Source organism: Triturus cristatus, chromosome 2_1, assembly GCF_964204655.1.
Source record: "Triturus cristatus chromosome 2_1, aTriCri1.1, whole genome shotgun sequence".
NCBI lineage: Eukaryota > Metazoa > Chordata > Amphibia > Caudata > Salamandridae > Triturus > Triturus cristatus.
The window spans coordinates 498,987,750-499,013,956 of record NC_140581.1 but is presented as its reverse complement, the minus strand read 5'-3'; the positions used below and the strand labels follow the sequence as shown (position 1 = coordinate 499,013,956).

Here is a 26,207-nt window from a genome sequence, read left to right as displayed (position 1 = left end):
CCAAGATGGCGGCTTGGTGCGCGTTGGGAATATGCTTTGTGAGGCTCAGTTTGCCGTCTTCTAACATGACCCTTCTCAAAGAATAATTATAATTTTACTAACCCTTGCATAGGGTGAAGGAGGCCTTTCAGCAAGTGGCAGTGAGGATCAGCTGGAGACCATGAGCGGCACATTGAGAACCAATGCCCTGCGACAGGCAATCAATGCCATGTGTCCATTGCCTGGCTTCGACCGGGTGATGGACAAGTGTGAGAAAGTGCCATCTTTCTTGCATGGTATGCCGCCACTTTTTGCTGAATTGCTTGAATGTACTTTGACTGAGTGTGCCCTGGACTCCTACCAATCAGGTGCCCGGGGCCTATGTTCCTTCCCTAAAAACCTCAAACCCAAATTGGCAAACCCTGGCCACATGTCAGCCCCTGCTAAATGGTACCCTAGGTACCCAGGGCCTTGTGACCAGGGAAGGCCTCTAAGGGCTGCAGCACTCATTGTGCCACCCTTAGAGGCCCTGTACCCTAACACACACACACACACTGCCCTTGCAGGCTGAGTGTCAGGGTAGAAGACAAAACAAAGTCAACATGGCACACATCCCTGTGTGCCATGCCCACCACCTACACTGCCCTGGCATACATCAGCCACCCCTCTAGCAGGGTGCCCTATGCCAGTGGTGTGGGCACAGGAGCATGAGCCCTGTGCCCCTACAGTAACCAGGTCCATTCCTGGACACTGTTAGTGCGGTGCTGCCGTTTAAGAGTACATGGTGCTGAGAGCTCGTCAAAGACGAACTCCACAGCACCATAATGGCAACACTGAAGACTGAGAAGCTTGGTATCAAACTTCTCAGCACATTAAACCCGCACTGATGCCAGTGTGGGATTTAATGTACAAAGCACCACAGAGGGCATCTTAGGGATGCCCCCTGAAACCTAACCTACAATCCACGTCTGGTCTGAGAGGTTACCTAGGCTGCCACACAGCAGACATTTTGCTGGACCCCTGGGTAGGAGAGCCCCCGCTCTCCTGGGCCTGCAACAATGCACATCCTGGGCGAGGTGCTAGGTCTCCTCCCCCAGGATGGACAGGGGGAAGCTTCAAAGGAATGCCGCCTCTGTGAGCTTCCCCAGGCCACTTGATGCCCCCACTCTGGGGTTTCCGGCCAGGCTTCCCACCAAATAAGGACAGGGGATGTGCCAGCCTGCCAAGCCCACCCCTCAGGTGGGGGAGGCGAGGTGAAGCACATCTCTGGTCCTTCGCCATCTTTAAGATGGGAGGCCCTGCCCAATCAGGACTAGGCTACTGCCCCCCTCCCAAAGGAGAGTGGCAGAATAGGGGGTGTACAAACCCCAGGACAGGGACCCATTGGTCCCTGCCCTTTACCTACCTGTAACGCCCCTAAATCTAGTATTTAGGTGCACCCTGAACCTTCCTTCCTTAGATTCCAGATTCCGAAAAATAAAGAAGAGCAAGAGGAAAGACGACCTGCCCTGCAGCTACTAAGAAGAGGAAGACACCAACTGCTTTGGCTCCAGCCCTACCGGCCAGTCGACCCTCGAACCTGCTCCTGCTACATCCCGGCACATCTTGTGGCCAGCAACCTCACAAACCCTGGACGACCTGGCTACCTTTTGGCTCTAAGCACCTGGGACTCCCATGAGCAGAGGCTCTGCTCAAAATCAGCTTCTAAGCCCTGGCATCAGCCTGGAACCGCGAACCCTGCACACTCTGCTCCCGCCAAGACTGCCTGTGCCGGAGTGAACAAAGACCAGAGGACGTCCCCCCGGCGACTGTGACCCCAGAATCCGGCACCCAAGGACTCACCTCGACGCTCCGGACGCCTGCAGCCTCAGAACCAGGTACCCCCCCCAAACCGCGATCAACAGAGGGTAAGATTTCCAGACACCAAAAGGCACCCCGGCGCCCTGCGGCCCCCTGTGCCCAACTCCTGGGTACCTACCTATCCTCCAACTACCCAACTTACCTCTCGAAGCTTGCAACCTTTGTTCAACCAGGAGCTTTCTCATTGAAACCCATAGAGCGCCCGAAGGTTCAAAAGCACCCTGCACCCAGCCGCCCGAGTGGCCCTGGCAGTGTAACCTCTACACCTATCTACTTCCCCCATTTGCCCTGAGCAAGTGACCAGGAGCCCAGCTCCCACAGCCGAGTGGCCTGCTAGTCAGCAGCCACCAACCAAGGCCCCCATGCCTCCCATAGGATAACATTGGGCCTAACTCACTCTGCACCCGGCTGCCCATTGTGCCGCTGAGGGTGTAACAACTGTACTTACCCGACCCTGTGAGACCCCAGAGTCTGTGTCCAGAACCTTAAATATGCCAGTCGAGTACTTACCCAAAAGCCGATAACCCAATTTTCCTCCATAGGGTAACATTGACTGACTTCTTCTGAAATTTCTTCTAAGTGTGGAGTTTCTAAAACTTAAAATATTCACCAAAAATCAACTAAGTAACGAAAACACTGACCTGCTATTAGGAGAGATCCCAGTGCTGGATCTTGGTGCCCAGCACTGACCCTGAAAAATATTCACAACCGTACTTACCATTAACCCAATTTTCTTCCATAGGAAATCACTGACTGTTTTTCTGTGAAATTTCTTCAAAGTGTCGATTTTTGCAAACTACAAATATTCTTTAAAAATCGTACCAACTGTGAAAACGTAATTACTTACCTGTTTTAGATAGAGGTCCCAGTACTGAATCTAGGAGCCCAGTACTGGATTACAAAAGTAACGAGAACATACTATACCTGCAACTTGAATTTTCTCCCATAGGGAATCATTGACTGTTTTCTATGAAATTTCTTTTAAGTGTCAACTTTTAAAATAGCAAAATATTGCCTAAAAATCACAACAGTAACTAAGTCGACTTTTATCACTTGTTTCTAATAACTGTCCCAGGACTGAATCTAGGATCCAGGCCTGGAGTTACAAAAGTAATCTTGAAAGTAATCTATTGCAAATAACTTCAAGCTTCCATTGAGCTCAATGCATTATTGTGTTTGAAATTTTGCCTATCGCAACAACCTGTAACCAGTATTTACAAAAGTCAACTGCATATTGCAAAATTATTTACCTAAATCATCTCATTCTGAGAAAGTATATTTTAATACCTATTGTTGGTTCTAAAATAAAACAAATATTTTTTATATAAACCATTGGCCTAGAGTTCAGTTATTGAGTGTGTGAGACCATTTGCTGACTGAGTGTGTACAACAAATGCTTTACACTGTCCTCTGATACTGCCTTACTGCTCGACCAAGCTACCACTTTAGAGAGTAAGGTTATATCTAACTTTAACCTCTGCCAAAACTCTGGGGACTGTGGACTCTGTACACGCTGTACCTATTTGGGAACAGTATATACAGAGCCACTTTCTCACAGCAAAGTACAGAAAACTTGAGTTCCGCCCACCCTTCTTACCCATGTTTGTGGTAATTTAAACTCCCTAACTGGTTAGGTTGTTATATTTTTTATTTAAACAATAAGTTTCATAACTTCTAGGTTTCCGAGGTTTGAGCTACTCTAAAAGGATCACAATGCTAAAGTCAGTTAAAGCACTGAAGTACTTGTGAGGTCTTCAGCTTCTCGTTGGATGGCAACACATTTAACACGCTTGTGCTGAGCCCTTTTCTCAACTTAACCTGCGGACTTAAAGGAATATGCTACTTACCAGTATGCATCTGTTCTTGGCATGTAGAGCTGCAGATCTATACACTGTGCATAGCTCGCCATCTGGTGTTGGGCCGGATGTTTGCAGTTTGTTTTTCCTCTTGGAAAGTCTTTGGAAGTCACGAGTTCGGTGACTCCTCCCTTGGTTCGTATAGCGCATGGGCTTCGGCTCCATCCTCAGATTGTTTTTCGCCAGCAGGGAGAGATGGAGCGTAGTGGTAACAGTAAGGAAAACCCATGTGTGTTGTATCTAAATAAGATAAGACTGGAACGGATACAGGTAGCCGGGGAGGCGGGTGGGCGTGTATAGATCTGCAGCTCTACATGCCAAGAACAGATGCATACTGGTAAGTAGCATATTCCGTTCGAGGCATACGAGCTGCAGATTATACACTGTGCATAGATTATATAGCAGTACCCAACCCTAGCGGCGACCACCGGTATCCGTTGCAGTAGTTTGGAACAGTGTTTTGAGTACAGCCTGGCCCACAGTAGCTTGTTGCTTGGTTTGCACATCTACACAGTAATGTTTTGTGAAAGTGTGCGGTGTTGACCATGTGGCTGCTTTGCATATGTCATCTAGTGGTATGTTTCCTAGAAAAGCCATAGAAGCCCCCATCTTTCTTGTAGAGTGGGCTTTAGGGGGAACCAATAGCGTTTGTTTTGCTTTGTGGTAGGAAATCTGTATGCATTTTACAATCCACCTAGCTATCCCTGATTTAGAAATAGGGTTGCCTTTATGTGGTGGAGAGAAGGAGATAAATAGCGGTTTGGTTTTCCTGAAAGGTTGTGTGTGTTGGATGTAGTAAAGTAAAGCCCTTTTTACATCCAGTGTGTGTGTAACGCTCTTTCCACAACAGTTTGAGGTTGTGAGAAAAAGACTGGTAATTCTACCGACTGGTTTAAATGGAATGGAGAAATGACTTTGGGTAGAAACTTTGGGTTGGTGCGGAGTCCAACCTTGTTCTGATGCATTTGGAGAAAAGGTTCCTGTATAGTGAGTGCTTGTATTTCACTAACCCTTCTGAGGGAAGTGATGGCCACTAGAAAAGCTGTTTTCCATGTGAGAAATTGGAGCTCACATTTATGTAATGGTTCGAAAGGGGGTCCCATTAACCGATTGAGAACTAAATTCAAATTCCAGACCGGTGAGGTTGGTACTCTGGGTGGAATTACTCTTTTGAGGCCTTCCATGAAGGCCTTGATGGCAAGAGTGATAGGTGTTGCCTGTTCTGTAAGTAAGCAGCAATGGCAGCGAGATGTAACCTAATGGAAGTATATGCTAGGTTACACCTTTGTAGGTGGAGTAAATAACATATGATTTGCTGTATGGACACATTTAAAGGATTGATTGTGTTGTTGTGGCAGTAAACAACAAATCTTTTCCACTTTGCAGCATAGCATGCCCTAGTAGTAGGGCGTCTAGCTTCCCTGATAATGTTCATGCAATCAGGGGGAAGGTTAAGGTATCCAAATTCTAGGACCTCAGGAGCCAGATCGCAAGGTTGAGCTGAGCTGGGTCCGGGTGCCTGATCTCTCCATGGTTCTGGGTTAGGAGGCATGGTGAGAGGTGTAGCTTTTGGTGTGGTACTACTGAGAGTTCCAGCAATGTGGTGTAACACGGTTGTCTGGCCCATGTTGGAGCTACTAGGATCAGTGTTAGGGAATGCTGTTGTAGCTTTCGCACCACTAATGGAATTAGTGGGAGAGGTGGAAAAGCATATGCAAATTTGTTTGACCAGTTCATCCATAGCGCATTGCCTTTGGACAATGGGTGTGGATATCTGGTGGCGAAGCTTGGGCATTTTTTGTTTTCGTGGGTGGCGAATAGGTCTATGTGTGGATGCCCCCACTTCTGAAAGAACGGGTAAAGAACTTGTGGGTGAAGTTCCCACTCGTGAATCTGGTGCGTCTGTCTGCTGAGCAGATCTGCCACGGTGTTTTGGACTCCTGGGACGTGTTGGGCCAGGAGAAAGATTTTTTGTGGAATTGCCCATTTCCACATGCTCTGTGCTAGCCGAGAGAGCTGTGGAGAGTGTGTGCTCCCCTGCTTTTGAATGTAGTACTTGGCAGTCATGTTGTCTGTGCGAATGAGGACTGCCTTGCCTGAAATCTGCGTCTGGAAGGATTTTAGGGCGAGGAAGATTGCTAGTAACTCCAGATGGTTGATGTGGAGTAACTTTTGTTGTGGCGTCCATGTGCCCTGTGCTGTGAGATGTAACAGATGAGTTCCCCAGCCGGAGAGCGATGCGTCTGTTGAGGATTATCTGTGGGACCGGGTCCAGGAACGGTCGACCTCTGGAAAGGTTTGTGGTGTTCCACCACTGCCGAGAGCGATCGGTGCGACCGTCTGCCAACACCAGATCTGCCAGTTGTCCCTGGGCCTGGTTCCACTGGCGCGCTAAGCACTCTTGGAGTGGACGCATCTGGAGTCTTGCATGGGGCACTATGAAGATGCAAGAGGCCATCATCCCTATCAGTTGCATAAACACTCTTGCTGGGAGAGAGTGTTGAGATATGAATTTTTGACGCTGAGCCTGTATCTTTGCAATCCTGGCAGGATTGGGATAGGCTATGGCTTTTGAGGTGTCTATGGTGGCACCGAGGTATTGTTTTGTGTGTGATGGTACCAGGTGGGATTTTTGATGGTTCACCGTGAACCCTAGCTGGTGGAGTAGTTGGACTGTAGCGGCGGTATGTTGCACACATTGTTCGTAGGACGTGGCTTTTATTAGCCAATCGTCCAGATACGGGAAGACGTGAATGTGCGGTCTTCTGAGGTGTGCAGCCACTACTGCTAGGCACTTGGTGAATACCCTTGGTGCTGTTGTTACCCCGAACGGGAGCACCTTGAACTGGTAGTTTAGCCCGTCCACCAGAAATCTGAGGTACTTTCTGTGAGACTGGTGTACTGGAATATGAAAGTATGCGTCTTTCAAGTCCAGAGTGGTGAGAAAATCGTTCTGGGAGAGAAGTGGGAGAACCTGTTGAAGGGTTACCATGTGAAAATGGTCTGAGTGTATGTAAGTGTTTAGAGGTCTGAGATCTAGGATAGGTCGTAGAGTCTCGTCTGTCTTTGGAATCAGAAAGTACAGGGAGTAGACCCCTAAATTTTGCTGATTTATGGGGACCTGCTCTATGGCTCCTTTTTGCAGGAGGGAGGTCACCTCCTGTTTTAGCAGTGCAGTATGTTCTTGAGACATAGGGCGGTGTCTGGGGGGGCAGATGTTAGTTCTAAGCAATACCCTGACTGAATAATTTGTGTCACCCATCTGTCGGAGGTGATTGTCTCCCAGACGTGAAGGAAATGTTGTATTCTGCCCCCGACCGGAGTGGAATGGTCTGGAGGGAGCGGGGGAAAGTCATTGGGTAGTAGGTGTGGCAGAGCGGGCGGTATTTGTTTTGCCTCTGCCCTTATTATTATTGCCTCTGTATCCGCCTCTTTGATAACCCTTTGTGAAGGTAGATTGAGGAGGGGATTTGTAGGACGTGGATGCACTATCCGAGGAGTAGCCTCTGCCCGTGCCTCGAAAGGAAGAGCGGCGAAAGGAGCGCCTAGGAGTGTGTGACTGTAGGGCTCCCATGGATTTCGCCGCGTCAGTATCTTTTTTCATCTTTGAGGGCTTCATCAACTTTTGGGCCAAATAGATGATCTTGGTCGAATGGGTGATTTAATATAGAGGCTTGTACCTCAGGTTTAAAACCTGAAACTCTGAGCTAGGCATGACGACGTAGAAGGACACTGGTGTTTATGGCCCTGGAGGCTGTATCTGCTGCATCTAGGGCACAGCGAATAGAGGTATTAGCTATTAGTTTTCCCTCTTGGATCAATTCATTGGTCCCGTTCTTATATTTTTCAGGGAGATGGTGCATGATGGTCTCTAACTCATCGTAATGTGCCCTGTCGAATCTGGCCAATAGCGCTTGCGTGTTGGCGATATGCCATATGTTGGCGGCTTGTGGCGCAGTGCGCTTCCCTGACGCTTCTAGGAGCTTGGACTCTTTGTCAGGTGGTGGTGCTTCGCCCGACGCCTGAGAATTGGAGCGTTTCCTAGCTGTAGATACCACTAGGGAATCCAATGGTGCAGGGCCTTTAATATATGAAGGGTCTGTGGGGGCGGCTTTGTATTTCTTCTCTATACGGGGTGTAGGACCCTGGCCCTGACTGGGTCTTTAAAGACCTCCGGTGCATGTTTAATCACCCCTTTTAACATAGGTAGGATGGCAGTAGACCTATGTGCGTCATCAAAGGTGTCTAGGAGAAAATCCTCCTCCACTGGGTCAGTGTGTAACTCCACCCCGTGGTAATGTGCCGCCCTTTGTAATCGGTGGTGAAAACCCAAGGAATCTTCAGGTGGGGATGGCCTAGATGGGTAAAGGTCATCCTGTGGGACATCTGGGATGTCCGGATTATTATAGTCGTCCCATGGGTCTGGAGATCCAGTAGGGGTGGGATCCTGTGGCACATCTGCCGGATCATAAAATGGGTCTCCTAAGTCGTCTGGGACCGGAGACAAGGTTGGGGAACGATGAGGCGGGGTGGAGAGGGTAGAGGTGGGGAGGGTGGAGGAGGAGGGGAAGGCACTTTGAAAGGGGAGGTAGCAGTGTCCTTCCTCTTTGGAGGTGGAGGTAGAGCAGGTTTGTCCAAGTGTCTCTTTTTTGTAGACAATGTCAAATGTCCAGTTTTTGGATCCTTGGTGAGTGTCTTTTGGAGAGGATCCGGTGTAAAAAGTTCTTGCGACACTGGTTGTTGAAGTTTTCGGGGCCGACGGCTTTTTAGGCTTGTCCAAGCCGTGCTTCTTTGGGACCTCCGATTTTTTGGTCGGCGCCGAAGAAGGCTTCGGCACGGGAGTGTCGGTGCGCTGAAGGCCTTGTGATGTTTGGTCGGCACCGGCAGGGCAGGTTTCGACACCGAAGGCTTTGGTACTGGGTTCGGTGTAGAGATGGAGGCCGATCTTTTCTTCGGTGCCGAAGGGTGTTTTTCGGTACTGATGGTAGGCTGGCTCGAGCCCGAGCTGCCGGAAGGCTTAATAGGCTTCTTTACCGGGCCCGAAGGTGGGGTGTGAGAAGCAGTATCCTTGGTCTTGCCCTGGCCCGAAGGCGAAGGTGTGACCGAAGCCTTTTTGGGTGTCGGTGTGGGAGGGGGTATTGTACTCACGACCCTCTGCGCCGGGGTGATGTCCTCCACATCTGAAGCACTGACGAGGTAGTCGTCCTCTTCGATGTTCTGCTGTCCCGGAGCTTCGACGTCATCTCCGAAGATGTCGACTGGAGCGGAGGTCGAGGAGTGCGCCATATTGCGTCTAGCCCGTCGATCTCGAATAGTCTTTTTGGAGCGAAAAGACTTGCAGGCGGGACAGTCTCGAGCCTCGTGTTCAGGGGAGAGGCAGAGGTTGCACACCTCGTGGAGATCGGTGTGGGGAAACTTGGACCCACATCGAGGGCACTTCTTGAAAGGAGTTCTTTCCATCAGCCGGAGCCGGAATAGGCCCGAAGGCCGCCGTCGACGACCGGAATCGAAGAAGTGCCGAAGAGAAGGTGATTAAGATGATTTATTATTTGAAGGATCTCGATGAGCGAGGATTTTGCGTCAATCGGTGAACTGGAAAGTTCGGAACCGGAGAGCGAAGTATTACATCCGAGCCCGATGGCGTAAAAAAACAATCTGAGGATGGAGCCGAAGCCCATGCGCAATACGAACCAAGGGAGGAGTCACCGAACTCGTGACTTCCAAAGACTTTCCAAGAGGAAAAACAAACTGCAAACATGCGGGCCCAACACCAGATGGCGAGCTATGCACAGTGTATAATCTGCAGCTCATATGCCTCGAACAATGTATTATTTTTACACAAGAAACACACTTACTACATAGGTTTTCTTTTTTGTTACAAAATGGTGATTTTTAGTTTGAATACATTTTTATCGGTTTTCAATTGACAAAACAAACATTATTGAACAGCCTCACCCGCGGCCTTCAAAATCCCCCATCCAATGGCCCCCACCAGGATGGATTTTTTCAGCTACATGCATCTCTTCTACCTCCCGTTTTTCCCTTTCTGCACATTGAGCCCACTCTAACAACTCCCTCCCCGCCCCTCAGTCTCTGGCATTTTTTTCCCTGCATAGTCTTTTCTGCATTTCAAACCACATGTGCATTCCTAACCACCCTACTTCTCATTCCCGCCTTGCCTTCTCGCTGTCCTAAACCCACCTGTTCCCCAACTCCCTTGCCCTCTGTCCAAGCCTGCTCACTGCTTGTGTACATTTTTCCCTAATGGCACTTCTTTTTTGCAGTTGGTAGGCTAGCAAGCTGATACCCTATAGATCCCATTAAAGAAACACCAGTTTTCCAGCACATGTTGCTTGAAGTCTTTTTCCACTATAATCTATTGTTCATGAGTTGAAGGGAGGGTCAGACACCATGTATTCTGTCAAATAAAACTATTCCTTTGCAAGCTAACATGGGGTTAATCAGAGGCATCACGATTAATATTTGGCACATTGATCTTTTTACCACATTGATGTTTTTACCACAGACTACGAGCAAAATGCATATTGTGTTAGTTTTTTGTGGATGTCCAGTCTTTCAGGACACAAACCTCTGTTAAAGACACTGGCAAAGCCAATAACTCTGGCAAAACACTTATAAGGTCCCAAAGGTGAGACCTTATTGGCCATGCTAATGCTTGTTCGATTTGCATTGGTAATTATAGTCCTGTATCTACATTGAGGAAAGTCTCATGAGTATCAAACTGTATTGAAAAAGGGACCTTCTACTTGTGATCCTTCTGATGCCACCATGTCCTCCACTACACACCAACTTGAGCACCCACTTACTATAAATCACCACCTGCCCTAAAATTATCAAAATTACATAGCATTTCCTGTACAGCAGCTCGCTGACCGCCAACGGACAAAGCAGTATGCCTCCCACAACTATTAATGAAGTACTCCCTTTGTGCTCATCTTCTAATGTTCCCCCTCATTTGTTGCATCCAGTGCATTCTCCACCCTCATGTACAACACACAGATCATTGCTGTAGCCCACCCCTTCGAGCTTCACTGTGGCTCTTCACACTATATTTCTTGGCTTATTTGCATGTATGTCTGCAGTACTACTGATCTAGGTGCACAAGTGCGTGCATGTCTGTTCTGCATGACTGGGTGTCTACAGACGAGTGGGCTTCTGTGCATACTTCAAGCGTGTCTGCATGTAGTCTAGCTATGATTGCAATCAATATAAAATAGGCAAACTATGGATCTGTCAATGCTGGTTACTATGGACTGTCCTACAATTTGATTGTTTATGTTCTCTTTGCTGTCATTATTAGTATTCTCAGGTACTAAAAATACCCCACTGAAGCGATTATGTGACTCAAGAACATTAAGAAGGAATTACAATACCTTACAATACCAATACTAAACAATATTCAGGGCCAAGCACAGTTGCTCACCTCTTTTGGGTCAGCCCTAGTACTCTCGGACTCAGAGTTACTGGGCGGCAGCAGATCAGCCAGATTTTGTTCTTCTCGGTTTCCATATCCAGTGTAAACAACAATGCATGTGCCACGCTTTGCATCAATGGAAACAATGGTAGCTGGATAGACACTGCTATCCTCAGACCAAACAGCATTACAGGCATCACCAACTCTCCACTAAAATAAACAAAATAAATGAAATATTGCTTATACAACTGTATTTAAAAAGGGTTTGTTAGCTATGGTATTCCACACATTGCTCAAAAACGAACAGAGGGACACTATCGGGATGTGTAAGCAGGCCAGTTTAAAAATATGAATATTAAATCAAAAAAATTACGACATACATGATGAGCCCAAGAAACACCAACTGCTAGGTTTCTAGAATAGTGGCTCAGACTTAATGGTGAATAACTTGAAAAGGTAACTGGATTGTTTGTTGATCCATTTATCGACTTCATTTCAAGTGAACAAAGACCTACCACATGGCACAAAATCTTCCTGGAGTTCAAATTTTAGACCTTCTGGCCATTGTCAAATTAAGCCTGTATGTCTTTACCCTTCTTTAAGACCAGATACACTCATCTGTACCACTTCAGACAACTACAGTCTGTCAATAATGACAATCAATGAAAACATCACAACACTCAAGAACATACTTCTCTAATAAAATGTTGTATTTCTTCTTGGACTTGGAAACCTCAACTTTATATATATTTTTTAACAAACAATTTTTCCTTGTTAAGCAAATTAAATTAACCTAGAGCCTATACATAATTATATTGTGAAAAAAATGGTCAATGATGACGTGGAAACTAATTTTTTTAATACAAAAATAAATGTAAAAACATATTTCTATCTTCATGGTCCCGTGAAACAATTTTGTGGGAATGCAATTCGAAGCATGTGAGTCACCAGAAAATCAGTAAGCGGGATGTCTTCAAAAAAATAAATCTTCATGAATCCATGTGTCAATTTTACAAGAATTGGCTCACATTTGGCATCGAAAACGGACAGATTTAGTTTGGATATGTAGTAAAGTCCATAAGACTTAGTGATATAGGACCCTTTGTACATAATTACCCAAAACATTCATGTGGTTCTACCCAAATACAACATTCAGACAATTAAAAGTCAAAAACCCCCTCTGTATATATGTGTGGTCGAAATTTAAGATGGTAGGTCTCTCGAGAAGGACTGCTTTATTTCCCCACCTGTACTACCCGGGGATCCGTCAGGTCAGGAGTACACCACCCTGTGCACAGCCTCATCCTATTGACAATGTTCTTGCCTATCACACAAGGAGGGTCTGGGATCAAGCAGGTCAATAACTTTGCAGAGAGACAATATTGTCTGGGACAGTTAATGGCTCCTGGGCAGTATCCACAGTGGACATGGTCTATGACCATTAGTATTCCACGACCTCTGGTACTAATCCAATACAAGTGGATAACCAAGGTACTATATTTCAAAAACCCATTGGGTTCGATGTCAACGTTAACCTATTACGACGGGTCTGGCAGTCAACAATTAATTTCGAGACCTCAAAGATATCAAGTCTAATACTAAAATATATGTTCAGGAGTACATTTTCCATTCTATGTCTTATACTGCACAACTCTGGCTCCAACTGTTGTCTGCAGCATTATCTTTCAAAAATGTAAACTAGGGGCTGACCTGGCACAAGCATCAGGCAGGCTCGGTGTTCTCCGCCCCAGCCTGAAACGAGCATCTGGACCACAGCCTGCCGATTTCATGAGGTGACCATTTGCTAGGAGGAGTGACTGGGATGGGGACAGCGTTTTCCAGTGAGCAGTGCTGAGACACACAGGCCAGATGAAAGGCATATCAGGACTATACAGCATGGCCCGATGCCATCTTGAAACATATGGATTGATGGCAGAAGAGGCCACTGGACATTACATCTTTCCAGCAGCCTCACTGGTGAAGCAGCACAGAGGAGAGCTGTGATTGAGTAACTAATTACCTGAGGAGATGAAAGCATCTGATGGACTGATTTTCAGCTAGGTGCCATATTGGGAATGGGGGGGGGAAGGGGAGGTTGGACAAATGAGAGTTAAGGACATGGAGTGGCGCTGGGGCGGACAAAGGCGCAATGATTGATAGGATAATACATCAAACAGGAACAAAGTATCTTCATGCTATATGAAAAGTAGTACATGAGCTTCAGGGAGCCAGCTGGATAACTACACACCAACGCCATTCTCAACAAAGTGGGAAACTAGTCTCAATGGTTGCAACAGAGGGATCAGCCAATTAGGCTATTACTGGAAAATAGGAAGGTCTTAAGATTTTTTCTAAAGGATAAAGGGCTCTGGTGGGAAAGAAGATTTAGATGGAGAGCATTCCATGCATTTGGCACCACTACAGACAGAAAGCTGCCTCACATTTCTAGCCTTATGAAATTTAGGACTGGCCAACCAATGAACATGTTGTGATCTTAAATTGCATGTTGGTAAATACCAAGTAAACTGGGGGTAAGAGTGCTGCATTTGTTTATAAATAATTTTGTGACAGAGTTTCATACTGACACCTCTTCAGATCAGGGAGCCAATGAAGTTTCTCCAGTTCCTTAGATATAGGAGAGGCTCTTTTCAGACCCAGCACCAACCGCTCTGCCACATTCTGGAGCAGATGAAGTTTGTGCAGGGAGTACTTTGGAAGACCTACAAAGAGTGAGTTACAAATATCAATCCTTGACAAGATTAAGGCTTGCACACTAGCCTTTCTTGCAGGGGACAGGATGATTTTCCCGATAATCCCCAGGAGCATAAAACCTGTTTGCACATGGTGTTTATATGCTCTTTAATAAACAAGTCGGAGTCGATCCAAATCCCTAATTGTCAAGCCTAAACAGATAGTGCAAGTAAAGGTCCAAATGTTGGGTCCAATATGAGACAGGAATGAAGAAAACCACCTCAGTTTTGTCTGTTTAGGATCAAGGAGTTGTCCCTCATCCACTTATAAACCTCTATGAGGCAGTTCCTAAAATTCCTAGCATTCTTATGCAAATCTTTCAGTAATCTAATCGCCAGTAAAGTGTCCTCAGAATAAGAATAACAAATAATACCAAGAGATTTGAGCAATTTAGCAACTGGGGAAATGTAGCGTGATAAAAAAATAGTTTAAAAACACGTTGGGGGGGGGGAGGAGCCTAGCGCGCAACCAAGATGGCCGCGTAGGTGCGAGGCTCCCGAGGACCTCCGCGACCTCCTGAATTAATCCTGGCGATATCCTGTCCTTGTTGAGGGGACTGTGTCGGGGAACCCGAGCTGAGGCGCCACCCGTTTTTCGGGCTCGAATCGGACCCCGGACACCGGTGGGAGCACCGATCGAAGGTTGCGGCCTTCTCCTCGCCGGCCCCCCGGATTGGAGTAGTGGGGCGATCCGGGGACACAGTGAACAACAGCGGCGGGCAGGGCTGGGCGACTCGCGTACCCCGCACTTTCACTTTCGCTTTTGCGCCCTCCTTGCACTCAAGCGAGGTTGTGTTGCGGAGCCGGGTGCGGTGGTGTGGTCTTGTCCAGGAGCCCGGCTGACCCGCCGGCGGTGGGTTGACCTGCGGTTCGGTGGTCGCCCCCGCCCCCCCCCGGAGCCCGTGAATTGGTATAGCGGCCCGTTCGAGGAGATTGGCACGACGGTGGGAGAGCAAGCATGTCCACCAAACAAGATGGCGACCGGGCGAAGGTGAAGACAACCCGCCGTGGCACGGCGCACCAAGCTAACAGTATGGACCGCTACACGCTCCAGAAGGGTTCTCCGGAGACATCGCGCGCATCCCCGGTGGGCCCGACGGAGGCATCTGCTCATCCGGTGGATCTGACCCTCCGGGACGTCATGGGCGCCATTGCAGAGATGAAGGCCTCGGTGGACCAGCGTTTCGACACCCTAGCGCAAAAAATAGACTCGGTCCTGGTGGATGTGAGCCTTGTGAGGGCAGACTTGTCCAAAACGAACGACCGGGTCGATTCCCTGGCCCACACCGCAACGGGCCTCACGACGGACGTGGTGGCCCTCCAGAAGGAGGTGCGCCGGCTTGGCCAGGCGAGCGCCCTGATGGACCGGCGACTGGAGGATTCCGAGGGTCGGGCCCGGAGGAATAATGTCCGTATTGTGGGGGTGCCGGAGGGACGAGAGGCGGAGGCGGCGGATCTTTTTGTGGAAGAATTGATCCTGACCCATCTCCAGCCCCGGGGGCTGAGTAAGCTTTTTGCGGTGGAGCGTGCTCACCGGGTCCCTGGGGGCAGACCTAAGACCGGTGCCCCGCCGCGGCCTCTCATTGCCCGGATTTTTAATTTTCGGGACAGAGATGCTATCCTCCAGACCTCCAGGCAACAGGGACCGGTCAAGCTTGACAACATGGATGTGCATTTTTACCCAGACTTTACTCCGGCGGTTCAGAAGCAGAGACAGAGTTTTCTTGGTGTTAAACGTCGCCTACGGGACCTGAACCTCAAGTACTCAATGCTTTTTCCAGCTAAGCTGAGGGTGGAGGTGGATGGTCGCACGCACTTCTTCGACCGGCCCGAGGCGGCTGGGGACTGGTTGGACACTCTGCCTGGAGATCGGGGCCGGGGGGGCGGGGGGGGCGCGGCTGGCGAGGAGGGCCCGCCGGATCAGAATTGAGGGGTGACTGAATAGGCCTTGCTCTGGACGATGTTCCTTCACCATTTATTGATTGCATATGTTCCCCTCCTATGGAGGTCGTGCGGGGTCTGTTGGGGGCTTCCCTCCTCCTCTGGGGGACTAGTTAGTTTTAGCTATGGGGCGACAGGCACACTGCACTTTGGGGGGGCTGTCTGGGCTCATGCAGGGGTGCAGGGAGGGGGGAGTTCTGTTGGGATGGGGGGGTGGGGGGGGTGTGTTGTTTGTTTGCACCGCAAGGCAAACCCGCTACTGTGTTGTTGTTTTTAAGATGCTCGGTGGGGGACGACCGATTGTTTCGACGTATGATGGGGGGTAGGGATTTGACTGTGTTGTCATGGAATGTTAACGGCCTGGGGGATAGGATTAAGCGTGGTGTGGTCCTGCAGTACTTAAAACGTATTTCACCAGATGTTGTCTTCCTGCAGGAGACGCACCTTATAGGTAACTCCTTTCATGCAATGAATCGGCGGGGATATCGTTTGGCGGCCCATTCTGGCTTCACTTCGGGCTCGCGGGGGGTGGGCATTATGATCAAGAACTCGCTCCCGTTGGAGATTGATGAGGTGCGCCATGATGAGAGGGGACGCTACACTGTTCTGGTGGGAAGAATGGAGGGTAGAGTGTTTATTTTTATATCAGTGTACGTCCCGCCTGGGTTACAAGCCACCACATTTGCGGATCTGGGGCACCTCCTTCTGGACCTTCCGAGTGGCCTGCTGGTGGTTGGAGGGGACTTTAATGCGGTAGCTTCTGGGTCTATGGATCGCCATCCCCCTAGGGACCTCCCCCGGGCACAGGCGTGGCTGCCCGGCCTTTTAGACACGCTGGGCCTGGTGGATTGCTGGCGATTGAAGCATCCCGCACAGCGGCAGTACACCTTCCACTCGGGTGCCCATGGTAGCCTCTCGCGGCTTGATTACATCCTTGTCCCGGCGGCCCATGCAGGGAGGGTGGGGGAGGTGCGCCATCTGGCGCGGGGTATCTCAGACCACTCCCCATTGCTGTTACATTTCGATGTCTTCCCGAGGGGGGATGGCAGGGTGGCTCCAATCAATGCATGGTATTTGCGCGACCCCACCATTCGTGCCGATTTGATCAAATCCTTACAGCGATATTTCGACGAGAATGTGGGGTCGGTCCCTTCGGCCATCTCCCTGTGGGAGGCTTTCAAGGTAGTTCTTAGAGGGGAGGCCCTCTCCTTTATCTCCCATGCCCGGCGGCGCGAGCGGGAGGAGGTGACCCGGGTAGAGGCCGAGATTGCAGAACTGGAGGGTGACCTGGGGAGCGGGGTAACAGACGCCAAGCTGCATGTTCTACACCTAAAGCAGGCGGCCTATCGGGCCCTCGTCACGGAGGCGGCCAGGGGCCTCAGTAGAGAGCAGCAGGGGCGATTGTATGATGTGGGTGATAAGGCTGGCAAATTGATTGCGTGGTTGGATAAGAGGGAGAGAGCGAGCCGCGTGGTTCCTTTGATTGAGAGTGTGGATGGTGCGTGTGTCACCGAGCCGGAAGCCATTGTCTCCTGCTTTGCGGATTATTTCCGCGAAGTCTACTCCCCGGTTTCCCCCTGCTCGGAGGAAGATTCCCATGCCCTGCTTCGGGACATCGCACTGCCCTCCCTTACGGTGGAGGACAGGGATTCGCTGGACGCTCCTCCCACCTCGGACGAAATTGCCTTGGCTATTCGCTCGGTTGCATCCGGCAAGGCCATGGGCCCCAATGGTATTCCCATTGAGTTATACAAGCTACGCCCGGATGTGTTGGCGCCCCACCTGCGCGCGATGTTCCTGGCGGCCCACTCGCAGGGTTCCCTCCCGCCGGACCAGCGTCTGGCCACAATTGTGGTGATCCACAAGGAGGGGAAGCCCCGTGAACGGGTCACGTCCTATAGGCCGATCTCGCTCTTGAACGCGGAGCCCAAAATCCTCGCCAAGGTGTTGGCCAACCGGTTGGTTGGCGTGGTGGGCGATTTGGTCCACCAAGACCAATCTGGCTTTATACCACACCGCAACACGGCGCTCAATCTGCGGCGCTTGCACGGGGTGCTCGCGCGTGTCCCATTTGTGCGGGAGCCGGCCATCTTGGCGTCCTTGGACGCCACCATGGCGTTTGACACGCTGGAGTGGCCATACATCTGGGCGATGCTGGCGAAATTTGGATTTGGACCGGGCTTTATCAGCTGGGTCAAATTGTTGTACTCGGGCCCATTGGCGCAGGTGGTGGTGAATGGGCGAGTCTCGGTCCCATTCGCGCTGGGGCGGGGCACGCGACAGGGTTGCCCCTTGTCACCTCTCCTGTTTGCACTGGCCCTGGAGCCCCTGGCGGAGTGGCTGCGGTGGCACCCTTCCATCCGTGGTCTCCGCTGGACCCCCGAGCATGAGGACCGTGTGTCCCTCTATGCTGATGATATCCTCCTGTATCTCGCCTCCCCGCGTAAATCACTGATCGTCCTGGTTGATGTTTTGCGCTCATTCGGTCGCAACTCAGGACTTGTCATCAACTGGGCGAAATCCTGTGTATACGTGCTTTCCGGGGAGGCTCCGGTCCTGCCACGGGACTGTCCGATCCAGATTGCCTCCCAGGGGTTTCGGTACCTGGGTATATATATCACTCTTGACCCGGAGGCCCGCTATGAGCGGAATTTGCTGCCCCCCCTCCAGCGCTTGAAGGAGGACGTGGTGCGCTGGCGGCGTCTGCCGCTTTCGCCGCTCGGCCGAGCGGCCTTGTTTAAAATGATGTCCTTGCCGCGCTTCCTCTACGCCCTCCAGAATACTATGGACTTGGTTCCGGCACGCTATTTCCGTGAGGTGGAGGGCCTCCAGCGGCGCCTGTTCTGGGACGGGAGGCCGCGCATTGCTCTAGCTAAACTGACGCTCCCGTGGTACGATGGGGGGGGGTCGCCCTCCCGGACATTAAACGGTATTACTGGGCCTCCCAACTGGCTGCAATTAATCATGGCCTTTACGGGCCCGCCTTGAACCCAGCGTTTGAGATGGACAAGATGCTCCTGCCCGGTGGCGACTACAATCGCGCGCTCTACTCTGCCGCGCCCGACTCCCGTCTGACGGGACCGACGCGTGTCATGGTGCGTGTCTGGCACGCGGCTAATGCAGCCATGGGGTGGAAGGACCGTTTGACCCGAGCGTCACCGCTGTACGCGTCTGAGAGGTTGGGCTCCCTGTGGACGTCGAAGGGCTTCGAGAAGTGGGACACGATCGGAATCAGCACGGTGGGAGATCTCTGGACGAGGGGGGGATTCAAGACTTTTGCGGCGCTGCAGACGGAGTTTCAGCTGCAGGGCAGTGAGTACTTTCGGTACCTACAAGTCCGCCATGCGCTGGGCTCCGTCTTCCCGGATGTCGCGTCCATTCCGGAGTCTTCCCCCCTGGAGGACAGAGTGCTGGATGGCCATGTCCCAGACAGCACGATCTCCCTCATATATAAAAAACTGATCAACGACAGATCGTGCCTGCTGACTAGTCTCCGCGAGGCCTGGGTCGCCGACGGGCTAGAGCTGGACGACGAGGATTGGATTTCCGCGGTGGCCTCTCCAAAAGAGGTGGCCATCCCGGCTCGCCTTCGTTTCGTCCAGCTTAAGATCCTTCACCGGGTTTACGTGACGGGGCCAAGGCTTCTACGTATGGGCTTTGCTGGTGACGGAATGTGTAAGCGTGGCTGTGGTGCGTTGGCAACTTTCATGCATATACTGTGGGAGTGCCCAAAGGTGGAGCGATTCTGGCGTGGTGTGCATGAGGTCCTGCGTGTGGTGACGCGTGTCGCGCTGTTGCCTGAAGCGAGGAGATGCCTGCTGAATGTGTGGGAACCAAATGACTATTCGGTCCCGCAGACGCGGTGGGTGACTCTGGGATACATGATAGCTAAGCGTGATATTGCTCAATTGTGGGGATCCCAGAGGCCCCCTGCGGTGTTGGCCTGGAAAGAACATATGGATTGGTGTATGTTTCGTGAAAAGGTGGTGTATGTGGCGAGGGGTAAGCCTGGGGCGTGGGTGAAAATCTGGGGCCCCTGGAACGCTTACCGCGGGGGTATTTGTGAGCCGCCACTGCTACCGGCTGCCTCGCCTGCTCCGTCTCCCTAGATGGCCCCCCTCCCTCGGCCGTGGGCACGCGGTCCCCCAGTCCCTGATCTACCCCCATTCCCCTCTTCAGAGTTCTGCTGCTGGTTTGGATCCCCCACTTATGGAGCACGTGCTGTCACTTTGGATCGCGGGTTGCCTTGCGGGTGTGGTTTTTCGTGTTGTTTTGTTTTGAGAAAAGGGAACCGTACTGTGGGCATGGAGCTATGCGGCCTGCAACATTGATTTCTCCTGTTTCGCTACTCTGCACTGCCAAGAGACTCTTACTGTATGTATGCAATATGCTTTTGTCACTCTAGCGGCCGGCCGGGTGGTTGTAGGCCCATACCTGTAACTTTTACAAACTGCAATAAACGGTTTCAAAAAAAAAAAAAAAAAAAAAACAAACACGTTGGGCTCAATATTCAACCTTGCGGTACTCCAGTAGAGGCACAGGCTGCAGAGAGGGCTGATGGGAAGAGACCCTTGGTAGTGTATAGAGGTGAAGGCAGTGGCACTATTAGGAAGTGTCAGTACAATGTCACAGGGAGTAGTTGGGCCCCTAGTGGACCTGTGGGAGGAGGAGTGGAGCAGCGAGCTGGCGATGTGTCTTTGAAAGGGTAGCCAAAACCCCACCTAACTGGCTGTAGGAAGTAGGAGGCGCTTGAAGACTGAAGAGATGCAGCCCTGACAACTAATGCATCATGAAAGGAGGCTGCGCCAGCTTTAGGGCAGTGCAACTGGTGCAGCCACACTGGGCGTTGATCTGGAGGGGGCACGGCTCTCAGGTGGGGAGCTGTGTTTAGCAATCACTTGCGATTTAAAAGCAGCGGATGTCAAGATAACTTGTGATTAATGTCCATGAGAGTGAGAGACCGAGATCAGAGTTTTGTCTGGAGGCAGTTTTGACTCGCCATAAAGTAGTGCAGAAGGTTAATATGCCAACTGTAAAGCAAAAGATCAGTATTTTATGTGGATAGCTGAGTGGACTAGTAAATCCAACTTTTACAAAACGCTTTTAAACAAATTAAATGATTGCGAGAGAAGGGCTATGGAGAGATGAGGGGCCCTTTTGTAGGGTGGTGAGGAGGAGGTCAAAGGGAGGAGGAGGAGGAGGTCATAGGGAGGAGGAAGAAGAAGAAAGAAGAAAAAGAAGAAAGAAGAAGAAAAGAAGAAAGAAGAAGATTGTTGCACCGGGCTCCTCCAGCACAAAAGTCCTGGAAGGAGGTACTTCTCAAAACCCCTTCTGTGTCTAAGATGCACTGGTAGAAACCCAGAAACCGAGAGAACCGAGACGCAGTAATTAGGACAAGTCCTGATATCCTAAAAAATAAAGGATACAATGATAAAATACCTTTTCCATGAAAATATTAAACGATATACAAGGGGGCAGGGGGCTTACAATTTGAATTCTAAGAACAAATGTTTATGTTTTTATTTTTTTTAAAGGGGGTTGCAGTGTTTTTTTATGTCTACTACAACCCAATGGTTAATAAGAGGACAACACCGGGAACAAAAGCAAAGTAAAGCTAAGAAGGGAAAATGTGGGGTAAGAATTGAGGATGGCAGGTGGTATGGATAGACCAAGGGCTAGCTAGGTTGGCATTATTAAAAATATATTTTTTAAATGAGCATGGAGGGCTGGCGGAGGGGGGCTTTTGAGGGCGTTTAATGCAGGGGAAGGTTATATGAATTGTTCAAGAAGGGCGTGTACAGGTTGGTTCTGACGAAAACAATTTGTGCAAATCAGTTTCATGAGGAAGGATTTTCACTGAATACACCTAGCACCAGCCAGCAACAGATGGAGAGAAATAATAAGTAAATTAACTTAGTAAAGGAGGGCAGTGGGGACACTTGGTTACTTGAAAGGGGGCAGTCAACCCTCAATCACAACTCTCATCAGGATGAACCCTTAAATTCACTAAATTAAATTAACCTGCACTCAATCCCCTGGTAATTTTGGCACAGAACAGACAGGCTTTACTTATGGCAATGTGTAAAGTATTTATGTAGTGCCAAAAGAGTAAAATTCAAAACAGCAAACAATAAAAATCCCAAACCAAAATAGAAAAATAGACTAAAATGTAACAAATAAAATGACAAATCAAATAAGGGGAACTGGAGATATGAAGGTTTGAAGTAAAAATAGCACGAAAATGGCGCGCAGCTTGCCCTGGCAAGATGGCGGGCGCACTTCGAGTGTGTTCCCAGCCATCCCTAAAATCTTCCATCATCCAAGCCATGCTGAGGCAGGGAGACCTGCTGTGGTTCCAAGGATTTGCTTGCTGGAGACGTCCAGGTTCCTCTGGGAAGCATATGGAGGGCCCGACAGCCTGGAGAATGGACGTGGCCCACAGATGTCGGACACCTGAACCCGCTTCCTGGATGCCAATGTGTGCTGGGACCGAGTGAACACAGCCGTTAATGTGACAAGAGCAATAGCAACTCTGGGCTCATGTGGCTCACCGGCCTTTAAGGGGCCTGGTGTTGGCCCAGGAAGCCCGCCCGGTGCACTGGCGTAATGGATGGAGAGACTGAATGTTACCCCCATCCACCAAAATGGCTGGTGGAATGACCTGACTGGGCCTTGTCAGCTGTATCATAGCGGGATTGTCATCTGGAAAGGGCCTTTGTACAAGATACCATCTCTTCTGTATGGACACCTCTATAGCTTGAGGGTGCGCTAATAGACCCTAGTGGGAAGGAAGGAGAACAACTAACTTCTGATATTGCTAGTGCTTATGGTGGGGGAGTGGCATTTCAAGGACTGTGAGAGGACCCTCCGCTAGCTGCGGGCCGTCCTCACTCAAACGTCTGGGGACAGAAGGCCACTGCGTAAACTTGGACCATCCAAGGAGGGCCTCTGGCTAATTGTGCTACACCTCAGTTTGGGGGCTAAGCAGGCTGGGTGACAGCTACCTCTGACGCACCACCCAGATCTCGCCCCGAAACCCCAGTTGGAGGATACCACATCCCATGCCACGGGGAAAGGACAAGGGGTCGACGGCACACGGCCAAACCAAGATGGATAAATTCAGGACTCCTCCCAGTGTTAACTCTGGCCCTTCGAAGGCGATTTCTGCCCAGCTGATCCACTTCCCAAAACCTTGCCAACATAGGACAGGCCATCCAGACCTCCCAAGAGGCGGTTAAAACTAAGACAGGAGACGTCAAGGTTGAAGTCCCAATTATACACCAGGATTTATGGAACATGGCCCACAGAATCACCAAAGCGGAGAAAACAATTTCCACTGTGGAGGACGACGTAACCTCTTTCAAGGCAAACATGGCCAAGCTCCTGTCTGTCATAGCCACGAGAAAAGGGCTGAGGATGCGGAGAATAGATCAAGACGTAACCATTTCTGATTTGTGGGCTTTCCGGAGGGATCGGAATCATCAGAACCCTGCCTATCTCCTGGGAGACTGGCTGCAATCATGGCTACCTAAGAAATACTTATCTTAATGATCTGTCATAGAGAGAGCGCATAAATCCTTGGCCCAGCCTCCTCCCCCGTGCCTACTGATTGCCAGATTTGTCAACTATCGAGGTAGGGATGCTATTCTTTGTGAGGCCCACATAGCTGGGTCACTAACTTTTCAAGCGTCCCACATTTTGATTTTTCCAGTCTACACCAGAGAAACTCAACAGAGGTCTTTAGATTAAATGAAGCAAACACTAAGTCCTCTTAATCTGAAATATACTATTTTATTTCCGGCAAAACTCACACTAGAGGCAACATGGGAGTAGGTGGTATGGGTGGCCGAAAAACCACCCTGGTGCAACAGTCACACCAACCCCAACATCTCTCCGAAACCTAGGGCCTCCACATGACGCGCAGTGTAGGAAGTTGGCTCTGTATAAACTATACCAAAGTAAGGTATAGTGTGCACAAAGTCCAGTGGTTTCCTAGAGGTATAGCTAAGGCTAAAGTAGAGAATACCTTACTCTTTTGTGGTAGTGTGATTGAGCCGTCAGGTTCATCAGGAGGGTAGTGTTAAGTATTTGTTGTACACACACAGACAATAAATGATGTCACACACTCAGACTGAATCCAGACCAATTGTTTGTATAAAAAGTTGTGATATTGCCATTTTATTTCTAAAACAAGGTATACTAAGTAGGGGCAAATGTCTTCCCTGTAATAATTGCAGAGAGGGATTAGGGGAACATGGCGGCCGGCGAGTTTCGGGTCACGGAGGCTCCCGCGAGTCAGGAGCTCGAGCGTTTTGTAAATTCTACCCCGGGACACAACGATGGAACAATCTTACCCCAGCAATATCAACAAATAGGGAAAAGCTATGAGCATGATTTGATGGCCAGGTAAATAAAATTTGGACCGTTTTTCAAAGTTTCTCTTTTTTTCTTACCCGTTCTGGGTTGTACGCCTGCAGACGTTGTGGGTTTGGCCTGCCCATATCTACACGTTGGAGGCTCCTGGAGGCCTCGACGCAGGGTGGCAGAGCTGGAGTCGACTGGGATCGGCGCTCCAGGGTTACCGGGAGCGGTGAATCTGCTAGCATCGGGGTTCCAAGTAGGTTTGGAGCTGCTCTCGTTTCATGCAGCCCGCGAACTGGGTAGCAGGCGGAAGGCCGTAGCAAGGTTCCCCCTCTAGGGTGGGAGAGGCAGGGGCAGCACAGTAGCTGCATTGAAAGGATTGCAGACCGAGACAGAAACAGGAGCATACGGCAGAGGAGCCAGGAATAAGGAGACCACACACAGGGCTTCGGGTGAGAACGGGAGGGAAGCTAGAGCTGCATAGAGCCACTGGGGAAGAACCGGTTTGCATGTCAGAAGATCATGAGAGGGCTTTGAAGCTAGAAAAAAACATTTTAGGAGAGAAGCTAAATGTGCAATCTAGATACTCTTTAAGAAGTACAAAATGTAATCTACATATGGTGGACTATCAGGGCAGCGGAGCCACACAAAACCGAGAAATTCAGCAAACTAAAAAACAGAAGTTACCGCCTCAAAATAAATCTAACGGAGATTTGGTGGCATGCAAACATAGAAATATCTGCAAAAAAAAGGGAGTACACCCTTGGTTCGAGTAAATCCCAAATTAACGCCTTCTTTAAGAAGTTACTTAAAAGTGGCTCCTAGTACGCCAATATTAAAACCTGCAGATGAGAATTCCGTGTAGGACTCGGAGAATGGCTTAAAGGAGTCATTAAATCCCTTGAATAGCACTCCCACCTCTAACAGGTTTCATTTATTTATGGATGAGGAAGTGAACGTCTTACAGGGCCCAGCAATGGCTGACAAAGTAGAACAAAGCCTAGCTCCAGCAGAGGTGGTGGAGCAGAGAGTCCTGGGTACTCTCGGAGAAGTAGCTGCATCTCAAGCACCTCTAGACAAAAACCAAGCAGGACTTTTTGGGGACAGCTTGCCAGAGCTTGAGGTAGGGCAAGCGCATACTGGCGACACTATTGACCACTCCTCGACACAATCAGTGTGCGACTTACTACAAGCTTTAGCCGGGGAAGTGAGGGGCAGATTTTTGGTCTCGGAGAGCAACCAAGCAGACATCAAAGTTTCATGCGAGAAACTAGAAGCTAAACTAGACTCACTTGCTGTTAGGTCCACAGCATTGGAACTCCCGGTGGCTGTACTAGTATCTCAGACGGAGTATAATACAAGAAACATAACAGCACTAAAAGAGAAAGAACTGGAAATGCAGGATAAACTAGAGTCCTTAGAAAATTCCGAAAGGAGGAACAACATTTGTCTACTTAAAGTACCAGAAGGGGCGGAGGGGAGCGACCTAAAAGAGTTTGTAGAACAGTTAATAAAGCAAGCTACTCGTGTTGAGTGCTCAGAGGATATACAAAGAGTACACAGAGACCCCTTCAGGCTTATCCCAATAGAATGAGACCTAGGAACATTTTAGTGCATTTTTCAACATACAGGTTGGTGCCAATTGACAGGGGGGGCCATAAGAGTTAATGGAATAGCTCTGAGTTTACCTGATGTGGAAGGAGGACTAAACATTTTTTTTTTTTAAAGGTATACTTAGTAGCAGATAAGTGATACTTCGCATACGATGTTACTGTTAGCAATACAGTAAATAATACTGGATTCGTAGGAACATTCAGATTACTTTTTAAATGGGGAAAACGATTTGTAAACTGTTCAAAAATGCTTATAATTACTATTTGATTACTTTCAGATAACTTGTCTAGTTTGGTATGAAACACACTCCTAACAATTTACGCAGCACAGAACATTTGAAAGCAGGTTAACTATTGTGCAAGCAATAGGTTACTTTTTGTTCAGTACAAGACAGTTCAACACAAGGCCTAT

General features: G+C 49.5%; 1 protein-coding gene across 1 annotated transcript in view; it reads right to left on the bottom strand.

Annotated features, from left to right (window-relative positions):
* The window catches only part of SMN1 (survival of motor neuron 1, telomeric), a 225,211-nt gene that overhangs the window by 139,772 nt on the left and 59,232 nt on the right, over positions 1-26,207 (bottom strand). Inside the window, exon 4 of the mRNA XM_085632361.1 lies at positions 11,140-11,340. Within this exon, the coding sequence (XP_085488487.1) occupies positions 11,140-11,340 (201 nt within the window). The remainder of the gene's footprint in view (positions 1-11,139; positions 11,341-26,207) is intronic.